The 12,821-nt window shown below is 31.4% G+C and overlaps 1 protein-coding gene across 1 annotated transcript; it reads left to right on the top strand.

Annotated features, from left to right (window-relative positions):
• The first annotated feature begins 5,732 nt into the window (after positions 1 to 5,732).
• Positions 5,733 to 12,444, top strand: LOC143067490 (uncharacterized). The gene is made up of 6 exons (XM_076240798.1): positions 5,733 to 5,761; positions 5,919 to 5,975; positions 6,606 to 6,659; positions 7,325 to 7,375; positions 9,362 to 9,427; positions 10,370 to 12,444. The coding sequence occupies exons 2-6, from the start codon at positions 5,927 to 5,929 to the stop codon at positions 12,361 to 12,363; spliced, it is 2,214 nt and encodes a 737-aa protein (XP_076096913.1). The 5' UTR covers positions 5,733 to 5,761; positions 5,919 to 5,926; the 3' UTR covers positions 12,364 to 12,444.
• Positions 12,445 to 12,821: the final 377 nt, after the last annotated feature.

Consider the following 12,821-nt stretch of genomic DNA (forward strand, 5'->3'; position numbering starts at 1 on the left):
TGATTATTGGATTAGCATATTTACTTTTATTGTTATAAGGACTCTCCGAAAGACCCAGTCAATGATCGCTAGATCACTGTTTGCAGTTTAATTATTCGTGTAAGCTTTTCACATGACCTTTTACACATTTTCCTAATATTATAACATAAAATTACATTATCTATTTGTTTTGCGTAATATATTTTTAAATTACTCATGATTTTCAAACAAGACTTAAACCTCATCTTTTCTGCTTTGAATTCTATAATATACATAATTAAACTCAGGCATTTCTAAAATTGTTTATCCGTTCACAATTCTGAAAAGCTTTTAAAATTTTGATATGTTGTTACTGACAACAAAATGGAGGTCAAGTTCATTAATGACGATTTTGACTTTTATGGTTCTGGATTATGGTTCTTGAAAGATTGAAAAATGGCGTTTCCAGTCCTTTCCGTGCATTTACTCATGAACCATTCAACCAAAGCTTTTAAAATTTTAATATGTTGTTACTGACAACAAAACGGAGGTCAAGTTCAATAATGACGATTTTGACTTTTACGGTTCTGGAGTTATGGTTCTTGAAAGATTGAAAAATGGCGTTTCCAGTCCTGTCCGTGCATTAACTCATGAACCGTTCAACCAAAGCTTTTAAAATTTTAATATGTTGTTAATGACAAGAAAACGGAGGTCAACTTTAATAATGACGATTTTGACTTTTACGGTTCTGGAGTTATGGTTCTTGAAAGATTTAAAAATTGTGTTACCAATCATGTTGTTGCATTTACTCATGAACTAATCAAACAAAGCTTTTCAAATTTTAATATGTTGTTACTGATGACAAAATGGAGGTCAAGTTTCATATTGATGATTTTCACATTAACCGTTCATCAGTTATGGTTCTTGTGATATTGAAAAATGCCAGGACACGAATAGATATTAATAAATCCGGTTTGCTGTCGCTCTGACAGCCTCTTGTTATGTTTTGAAGTGTACAATAAACATATTAAAAGAAAATATTTTAGTTTATTTGTTGACAATGCCAAAAAGTAAAAATAAACACCAATTGTATTTCCAATTAAGAAATATTTTAGAAGATTATCAGACAATGGGATGGGACTTTCGTTGGGATTTCCGGTCCGCAAATATTCAAAACAAAACTTTGGTTTTACCATACTATAAACAAAACCAATTCTGCAAAATAGCACAAAAACTGACACTTAAAATATAAATAGATGGCAAACTATACAATTTTATATCCACAACAACAGAGAAAAAATATTACTTTGAAAACATAACGAATCTAGTATTGATGATATAATTATCAAATCAAATTTAATTAAACAATGTATAAACACTCACCCTGGATTTGCAGTAACAACTCTGGAAGTCCTATTATATTCAATAGTATCCTGGAACTGGGCAAATGGGAAAAGAATAATCGACATACATAGATTTTATGAGCAAGACAATGTAGAACAGAGTCAAGGTTAATTGCAAAATTAGGGAGCTTAACAACAATTACATATCTAACTCTCATACAAAAATTCAGAAAAAGTAATCGCCACCAAATAATAAGAAGGGTTAACATATATTTGAACTTTACTACCGATGGTACGATGATTTGCTTTAAAAAAAAAAAGGCTGATTAAAAAAATTTGAACAAGAATTGATGAAAGACTTCTTGGGTACTTTTAACTATAGGTCATATATCTGAGTAATTCACCATACAGTAAGAGAGGGTCTCACCAAACTACTGCAAATAACATAATACACAACAACCACTGATGATGCTATCACTTTTCAAACTGAACATGAAAGAAGAGTTACACATTTAAGGTTAACTGAAGAACAAAAACTTATTGAGCAATGCAAATATGTTACTCTCTGAACTTGTAAATGAGTTGCCCACAATTCACCACATGATTTCCCATACTTATGTAAATAATTAGTTCATGACTACTAGTAGTAGCAATACATTACTAGAAAACCAACTGCAATACATAATACAAAGGAATAAGATGACATCAGATTAAAGGGAATGATAAATTCAGAGCTCATAGCTGAAAATATTGGCTTTCAATCCACTATTCTTATGTAAGAAACTTAAAAACCATAATTGAAAAACCCAATAGAATTATTTACAGATAAATAATACTCATTGAAGATACTGGTTCTGTATCCAATAAAGCAGATACCAACTCACAAGAAAAAAGTGCTGCCTCCATAAGTGTCCAACATAAACATATTATTTATTAATAACTTTGAGTGAAAGAATGAAGCTCAAACATATATAGATCAACCTGGTGGAGACTAAATGCCTGTAAAGTCAACTATTACTAATAATGCAACAACAAACAGTAATACTGACGAAACCAATACAACTGGATATACAAAATTGAGAATGGAAATGGGGAAGGTGTGAAAGAGCCAACAACCCGACCATAGAACATACAACAGCAGAAGGTCACCAATAGGTCTTCAATGCAGCGAGAAATTCCCTCACCCAGAGGCGTCCTTCAGCTGGCCCCTTAACAAATATATATACTTATCAGTGATTATGAACGCCATATTAAACTCCAAATTATACAAAAAAAAACTAAAATTAAAAATAAAACAAGACTAGCAAAGGCCAGAGGCTCCTGACTTGGGACAGGCGCAAAAATGCGGCGTGGTTAAACATGTTTATGAGATCTCAACCCACCCTATACCTCTAGCCAATGTTGAAAAGTAAACGCATAACAATACGCACATTAAAAGTCAGTTCAAGAGAAGTCCGCGTCTGATGTCAGAAGATGTAACAAAAGAAAATAATCAAAATGACAATAATACATAAATAACATGACTACTAGCAGTTAACTGACATGCCAGCTCCAGACTACAATTAAACTGATTGACAGATTATGTCTTCATCATATGAATATCAGGCACAATCCCTCCCGTTAGTGGTTTAGTATCATACTATCATAACATATATGAGAAGAACATAACCCGTGTCATGCAAACAACTGGTATAGACGACGTTGTCAATTTCATGTCAATTTCGTTAGCAACGCCATGTGTCTGCTTAGTTACTAGCGATTATTTTCCATCTCAAGTGAGTAGCATGATATGAAAAATATCACAAAAAAAGATCAAAGGAAAAATGCACAAAATAGCGATAAATATAGTATATAGTATATATTTGTACAAACCTAGAACACGGATACACTTTAAGCTATTCTGTGACTATTCCTCCGGTAATGAATGCTACATATCAGCCTCCTTAGTATCATGTCTCATATCATAATTACTGATATCTCAAATATTATACACCAGTATCCAGAGCATTTGTGGCAATTTGAGGACATTGACAACCTCTGTCTTCTCTTCATTTGAACAATTCAAAATGTATCCACTTCAGCTCCTTCAGATTTACAAGACAGAACGAAATATGTTCATGACTGTCCAGTTACAAGGATTCTAGTATACAGACTACTTACCAAAACACATGGACCAATACTATGTAACTATAGGGACCACAATTTGTTTCAACAAAAAGGATAATAATAATGTAATTAGTGTTTTAAATGGCGTTTATTACTACCCTATAAAATAAAAACCAAGCTTTTTAATTGGAAAGTATTAAGGCAGATTCATGGCATACCACCATCTTGGATTGTACAACCACAGTACACAATCGGTCTAGTTCTTAGCACTGCATATTTAGAGACAGGTTTGCAATAAATTACTTAGACTGTTTATTAAAATTTAGAAAACTTAGTGAGGTATTGCATTATTCGAAATGTTAAAACAAATACTAAATATTTGTGTTTTTAAAAGCAATTTTTCAACTTAGCGGTTTAAGGAGAAATATCTCTTTTAGCAAAAAAAAAAAATACTGGATTGATTGGGAAATTTTATTATTTAACTTGTAGCAAGAAGAAAAATTCGGTGTCACAATGGTATCTTTTTATTTTCTTAAAACATATTACAAAACCTAATTTCTCATACTTTATTTAAAAAAATATATTTCATAGTTTTCTTTTTATGCACAAAAATGTGTTTTTGCATGAACAATCTAAACAAATTTGGGCAATTTTGAGGGATCCGTAGCTTGAAAAAAAAAGCACGATTGCCCATACTACTTGTTATATTTTTGAAAAAAAAACATAGTGAAACCTACATTTCAGCAAAGTATAAAAAAAATATATATCTAAGGAAATGTATACCTATGAACTACCTTCAGACATGTGATCCATTTTTTTCCGATGTGAAGCTACGTGATTTTAACGATGTTGGAAAAGCGGTCGATTCCCACTACCCACTACCACCTATCGTGTTTCCCCTTAAAATTTACGAGTGTTTGCCAAGACCTTTTTTTAACATATTATTTCTTAGCTTCAAATATAATTTGATATCATGTTATGTAATTTAAGAATGTTATGTGAAATATATTTAAAATATAAAAAATACCAAAACTTCAAGAAATATTCAAAATGGAAAGTTATTTATCAAAGAGCGAAATCAAAAGCTCAAACACATTAAACAAACGGTAAACAACAGTCATATTCCTGATTTGGTTTTGGCATTTCTTTCCATATAGGACTTGGTGGATTAAACGTGGTATCATAGCTAGCTAAACCTCTCACTGGTATAACAGTCACAAAGAATTCCATTATTATTTACAGCAATATGTGAGCAAAACAAATAGACAAAATAGGTAAAAATGTCAAAATAGGGGTACAACAGTCAACATTGTGTTATAATCTTAGTCGCTGTTAAACAATATACACTATTTTAACAACAACAAAAAATGGTGAATCACTTATAATTTTCAATCAAAGACTTGTATACACATATACACATGTATGTCTCTGTTTCAATTAAAAGGCACGTGATTTGCAAGTTCTCACTTGTTCACAGATTGTTTACAATATTAACAAAAAATATTGCATTCCTGAGAAAGTTAAGAAACTTTACAGATCATATGTACTGATTCCTTGGAAAACAATTATAATAGCAGGACATATCATTTTGTTGTCTTTTTTACAAAGCTTATATCATCAAATTTCAACCAAACGAAATCATGAGTAAATGAATTCAAAATATAACCGATCTGCCCATTATGTACATTAAAGACCAATTTGATGATTTCAAAGCCGGATTCGTATACCTCATAAAATATTATCACACGTAATATTCTTGGGACAGAAGTAAAACCATGAAAAGCCTGATCAAATTCATAAAGACATCATCTATAACGAAGTCAATAAATCAATCAATAAAATGTATTAGGGAATTAGAAAGTCAGACTGTTTCTTAATTTCAAATGTAAGAATGTTCTCAAAGTGTCTCTAAATTTAACTGGTTCCAAGTTTAATATCAATTTTGCACTATAACCTGATATATCTTCTAATGTTGTCGAATTTTCCCGTACTATTCCGAAGCTAGATCCATAAAAGTTGTGGACATTGTTACAACATGTCTACAGGGGTTCGTGAACTTTTGTTTACGTCAATTTTACAATGACCGGAAATCTTTATTTACAAACATTCAATGAGTAATGTTTTCTTCCAATCTAAGGAAAACATCTTTAAAAGCACTTTTATTTGTGGTTTATTTTCCAACTTTTAATGACCTTTTACGTCAAATAGATGTCAAACGGATATTTGTTTGGTGTGGTCATTTGTCATAACAGACATTTATCAAGGATATAGTTATGTTTACAATTATTATTTCTCTATAAATATGAAACAAAATCTTTAACATTTATTTTTCACTTAATAATTTCTACACAAGGGTAAGAACACTAGTGTATACTTTAATAAGTTACAACTATTTTGAAGGTTATAAAAAAGGACATTGAAATACGTTCGGAATAAAATCTGACTTTCACTTCAATTTTCGATCAATGTTATTATTAGTATGATTATTTGTTTTATTTATTGCAGTTTTAGACTTTGGAATGTGGATGAAAGTAGTGTGGTTACTATGTATTATTATTGCTTGCAGTGGTAATGTATTTTTTTCTTATCAATTTTATATAGGACAGGTTGTAATTATTTATGTAAATACGTCGTATATTTCTGTGGTTGATGTTCTCTACATTACGCTCATCTGTAAAGTAATTTGGAATAATCGTTGTTATAATATTTCACTTTATTTGTATGTTGTCAATCCAAATGATTTTAAAAAAAAATGTTTAATGTGCATTATAATGAATAAATTTAGATGTAGGCTTCTCCTACCTGAGAGACGTCAGCCCCGATGATATGAGACGGCTATATCTGATTAAAATTACGTAGATGTTATTTTATTCTTTTAATTGTTCTAAAAAGAGAAATTTGTTTTGATAAACAGGAATGCATTATCTGAAATTGTACAGATGTAGGAACATTTTCAGAAAATATTTTGTAGTTGTGCATTTCGAATGATCCTCAATTGCATCTATTTTGTTGTCATTAAATTGATACTTCAGCACTGCTTCTGTCATGTCTGTATGGCAATATAAATAGATGTACTATATTTCCTTTTTGTTGGTTTAATTGCCAAATCTAAACTTTTAGCTGAAAAATTATAAAACTTGTACTAAAATATCTGTTTAGACTATATGTATAATTTATTGAATTTCTTTTTATCAACAGCAAATGTTTTACCAAAGAAAGTTACTGACGACGTAGGGATTGGTGATAGCCAAGGTAGGTGACAGGAAACACTTTAAGTACCAGAAACGGGCATGATTGGTATTGGATGGCATATCGTAACGCGTGATAAACCAGGAATAAAAAAAAACATGACGGATTTCGCAACGATATATAAATATGACAGAAATATGGAAAACATAAGACTGTGTGCTTTCATCATCCATTTGTGTTAAGTGGTTCATAAATCATCAGTGAAAACTTGTACAAAAAATCTGTACAAATTATAATTTGTACAACAATACAACTTGTACACAACATATATATATATATATATATATAATATTATGCAACTTAGTATTTATTTTTTAAACATAAAGTATATGTTGATAATATTTTTGAGTTAAAATATCTGTAGAATCAAAGAGACCAAATAACACGATACCATTAAAATATGCAGCATTCATCATACAGTCTTCAACCATAGACATTTATTTTCAATATATTCTAAATCATGAAATTGCAAATATTATAGAAAATGAATTATCTAAATAAATCCTAAATAAATTATGCCACAAATTTGCTTGTTACTTAATTTCTGAGTCGAAGGATTCAATCATTGTTTCACCATAATTAAAAGAAATTTTCAAGAATTAAAAAACTTTTTTAGAAATCGCTTTCACTTCTAAATATAATAATATAAATTTTTCATAACGTTTCAGATAACGAAATCCTATTACATCGTTATAGAAGAGGATGGGGTGCCCTTATATGTAAGTATTACAATCATATCATTTTCAATTATAGTGTTTATAAGTTGCAGACGTTTTTGCATTCCTACAAGTTATTTCAAATCAATAACTGCTTCCGGTACACCTGGGTTCCTCCTCCAGGATGTTTGTTTGGCTCGTGCTGATCAATCTTTATAGACCAATATAAAACAACGTAAAGCATGATTCTCGTGCATACGAATGTCTATTGGAAATAGTTTTCCATCAGGTGACCCGAGAACTATTTCGTAGTAATTTCTTTTAGAGAATACATGAAAGTATAAAAATCCATCCTACGCTTTCTTAATAATATTTTTACAGTGTGGTGTTCTACTTTTGGGACACATCATATCAAAATTATAGAAAACGTCATCATCTCTAACTCAAAATATTGACAATTTAATTTAAACTGAAGGTTTTGAATTCTTTTGACAGCTTCCAAAATATTAATACAATAAACATATTTTAGCTGGGTATCCTTATAACAGTAATAAAAAGATAAAAACTTAAATAAGAAACAAATATCAGTAAAAGATTAACAAAAAACCTGGCAGAAATAGTCAATTGACTCCTTATTGGACTTTTTGCCCATTAATGACGATATTAACACATTTGTTTTGCGTTATCTTAAAACTATGAATGATATATAAAAACTTAGATAAGCAGTTATGATCAGCAACACAAAATCCACAAAAAAAGTCAAATGGTCGAAAGCGTCTGCCGACTTTTTATATTATTTATTGCGTTTTAATGATTATGCTTACTTTTTTTGTGCGTTTTATTTGCCTATCATCTAGAAAACTCCAATAGAAAGAAAGGCACGTTAAATAACAAAAATTATCAGCAAGATGAGATCTACAAATAAATCAACAAGGCTGAAATCGTCCGTCGAAACCTTTCTGGGTTTCTCGTCTCTAATTAAAATGTTTATTCTTTTTTTAATTTGTCGTCTTGCCTATTACCTTGAAAACTATAAAAGATAGAGAAACACTTTAAATAGAAAACAGGATCAGCAAGAAAAGGTCTTCAAATGGTTTGAGTTTTGTTGAAATTGCTGGTATACCTTTAATAGGAGTGAGTGTCCTTTAATTACGATTGTTTACCTTTTAATTTGTTTTGGGCAAACACTAAAGATAATGTATTTTTAGTAAAGTAAGTAAGTAAGTAAATTGTTTATTATAGTGACATGTGTAAATCAGCATAAATATATAAATTTGTACAAAATATAATTACATATATAATACACCCGGCCCAATGGACCAATACGTCACCTTTTACTTTCATTTCAATATAAATGTTCTAATATCACGTGTCAATTGCCAATTTAAATTTAAATACAGATGATTATAGATTAAGAATTAACGTTTGTAAGAGTTCATATATTATTCATCTAAAGTTTGTAAAAAAGGTTTCAGAATGTTAACTAGAGTAAACTGTTTGTTTTCTACGTAAAAGTGACGCTGCTAAGTATTTAGCTATTTTCCTTGGATGGTTCACCATTAGAAATGTTAATTTTCGCTGGTCATCTAGTTGCGTATAGTCAGGCACCATTAATAGCCCGCTAAGAACAGTTTGTCTGATATCATTATAAAATGTGCAGTTTATAAGAAAATGTAGCTCACTTTCAACATTTTGAGAATTACAAAATCGACACAGTCTGTTTTCCACTGGTTCCCAAATATATCTACCAGTCTCAATTCTGATCGGTAATATCCCGCATCTAAACTGGGCTAGCACAGATCGCTCGTGTTTCGTAAGATTTAGCTTTACATAGTGCTCTAGTTCGAATGATAAAGAGAAACTGTTACAGAAAAATGATAAACAATAAAAAACCAACAAAAAAGAGAGTTTTATCCTGAATTCTATTCTAGTCCACAATGATCAGTGGCGATAATCTATTGTTGAAGATGCACATATACCTTTGTGAGCGACGCAGGCTCTTCAGAGTCTATAATTTACGTAAATTTAACATGCATATTTTCATTTTAGTTACAGGCTCATCAATATTGCTTAGAACAACAAGCCTAGGACTTGTGCTCGGTGCTGCAATATCAGGTAAATTCATTAATTATCGCCGGTGTTTCTCGCCTTCATATTAGTGCTTAACCCTTGTTTAAATATCAATAAGTATTAAATTTATCACATAAAGAGCTTATTTATATGAATAAATACATGAAATTGAAATTTGTCAATGAGACAGTAACCCATCGACACAAACAACAAACATACCCTTCTATAGCATTTCATTTTCAATTCAATATAATACAAAAAAATATTTACAAAGCCATTTACAATTGATTATTAACATTAAAAAAAGGAACATTAGAGGTCCTCGGAGAAAACGACCTTAACCTTTTTAACGGACCTACCAAATATACCTTTATGCATAATAGGCGATGAAAATTGTTTCTGAATTGCGCTTATTTCTCTTTAACCAGAAAAAATATCAACCTAATATATGACTATTGACCATTTAGTTTGAACAAAAACATGTCGATCATACATAAAATTATGAACCAGAGATGGTCGTTATTGGCTGTATGTGTATGCATTCGTGGTTTTGGATAACTTTTCAGTTCTCTGTTTTTAGCCGTTTTATATTTAAGGAATGACTGTAATATTTTTTCTGTCTATGAAGAAATAACATAAAAAAAACTTTGGTGCACACTGAATAACGCGCGTAGCGGGTTATTTAACAGTATGCACCACATTTTTTATGTTATTTCTTCATAGACAGAAAAAATATTACAGTCATTTCTTATAATTTAATTCTAAATTCTATTTTAAACCGTAGAAAACCATGAAAAAACGTTGATGACGTCACGGTCACATGACTAAATTATGTCTATGGGCTCATAACAAAATAACGTCAGCTAATCAGAAGACGCGTTACATCCAAAATTAAATTATATATATATATATATATATATATATCATAGCAATAATGTCATCAGATTCTATACATCCAACTTCAATATTCCATATGTTTATTTCCAGATGGGTGTATATACTATAAAAGTATCTGCACTAACAGAGACGAAATCAAACGTCTTGACAATATAATAAATGGTATGGTTAGTCAATATGAACAGGAATATGTACTGGCCAAGAAGAACTACTTCGATTTGAAAACAGCAACAACAAATAACGCTTATATATCATATTATATAAACCATACTATTCAGACGGTTGAATCTCTGCAAGATATCGAGGAAACTTTGGTAGCACAACTTGAATTTAAGTTACCAGCCTCGTCATCAATCAATAATCTTACATTGGACCTATACCTAAATAGCGTAATGGGACAACTTGAATACAGACTTGCCGACCTGAGCCAAATGTTGGAAACTCATAAACAAAACGCTCTTATAGGCATAGCAGTTCATTATCTAGTGGAAGCAGCCGTCAGTAAGTTTACTAAATCATTTCAAAATGCATACAACATGGTAAGTAACGAAGACATTCTTGCAACAACACAAGCATCATTATGGGACCGAATGGGGAACAGTGAAATTGATGTGGAAACAAAGAGAGGAACTCTTCAGAAATTAAAACTTGTACCAAAAGCTTTTAAACAAATGGCAAAGAACTTTGGTCAGAATGTACGTGGTTTTGGAGCAAGCATAAAAAAATGGAAAAGAATTAATAACTGGAAAGGCTTTAAAGGTAAACTTAACCATACCTTCAGAAAGCCCATTGCAAAGATGAATAGCGTAAAACAGTTCATAACGAATCCAGCTGTAAGGACAAAATTTGTAAAAAATTACAAGCTTTCATGGTCACAAGGTATAATGACCGGAATAGGTATGCTTGGGGATGGCATTATGCAGTATGTCACAGTCAAGGAATGGAGCAAAGTTGCCACTGAAATGGAAAAGGCCCGTGAAAGCTATCAAAAGTACCATGACAACTTGAAAAGCAACTTAACCCAACTTCGCGAAGAAAAAGAGGAAACAGCTAAAATATGGAACGAAACGATTGATATTTTCAAGAATATCACCTTACCATTTAAAGCTTTGATGATAAATGCGTCACAAAACAGTAACTTTTCTGACGTTGTAGGACTAGCAAAACTTCCCGTAGATACAAATGGTCCATTGTTTACCATTGACTTTGTTAAACTGGTTCAAACTTCACTAGCCCCAAACCAGCTTGCCGTCATAGATTTTCTGAAAGACGTAGACAATAATATGACTGTTATTGAAGATGAAATGAGGGCCCGTCTGGTATTGTATAACAATACGCTATCTAAATCAGAAAACAGTGAACCTGTTTCAGACATTATTGATGATGTTAAAAGCATTTTGCAATTCAGTTCATCACAGACTATGAAAAACTTTGGCAATCAGTTGACATCAAAAGATTTGGTGTGCACCGTATCTATTTTACGTGCTGATATATCAGAATACGATTATTTCCCTTTAGACTCATTCCGTCCTCGATGTGAGGTAAATAATACAGCATTTCAAGACCTTTCGTTTGACGCATTGTTGCAGAGAAAATCTAGACTTATGCGACAAATTGTCTTTAAATCTGTGAATGGTAATACAGAGGAGTCTCTTACAGGACTTTTAGATGCTGTTCATAATGCGTATCTTGGTGTAAGCGATTCAGATGTTGCAGCATTTGGAAGTTCAGTTACTGATAGAGACGTCATATGTGTAATATCGGAAGAATATCCATCCAAACAGACATACGATTTTATAAAATTAGAACCCTTCCGACCTGACTGTTCTCTTGTTACATCAACTGATTACAGTAAGTTGATTTCTGACGCTATTAAACTGAGGGAACTTGCTTCAGGAATACAAAATAGTTTAGAAACCTGTAAGAATTACTTTTTTTGTCCTTGTTTGACGCAAGTGGCAAGTCAAAACCAAGTAACAGTGGCAGAGGTGGAACAAATATTAAATCAGCTTGATCCAAACTGGGAACCAAACCAAGCAGCTTCATTCTGCGGCCCTATCGGATGTGAATGCAGACATCTTTAAAAGTCCATTTACATTTGATTACTTGAATGATTATTGTTTCAACACCAATATCTAAATAAATCTTAATAAAATATATTGTTATATGCGTATATAACTATAAAATAAGAATACAGTGGAATATTGTTCTACATTTCGTATCATTAATCTTTGATAAGGATCAGATCTTGATAAACTACAAGTCCTTCGTGGTCTCATTAAATAACACGTCTGATGACTCGACTTGTTTGTATTCGATACTCAAACTTCACAAAGCTCCGTTTAGACAACGGTACATTGCCAGCTCATCTGCATGTTCTAATAAAGAATCGTTGTGATAAATTCTTAAACACCTTTTACACAATCACACCACATGAAAAACTGGAACCCATATAAAAAATATGTTCCACATTTCTAGTAACAAACGCTTCATATTATTGTGTTGGGTACAATTCGGTATATTTTGTAAACATGCTACACAG

This window comes from Mytilus galloprovincialis, chromosome 3 (assembly GCF_965363235.1).
Source record: "Mytilus galloprovincialis chromosome 3, xbMytGall1.hap1.1, whole genome shotgun sequence".
Classification (NCBI taxonomy): Eukaryota; Metazoa; Mollusca; class Bivalvia; order Mytilida; family Mytilidae; genus Mytilus; species Mytilus galloprovincialis.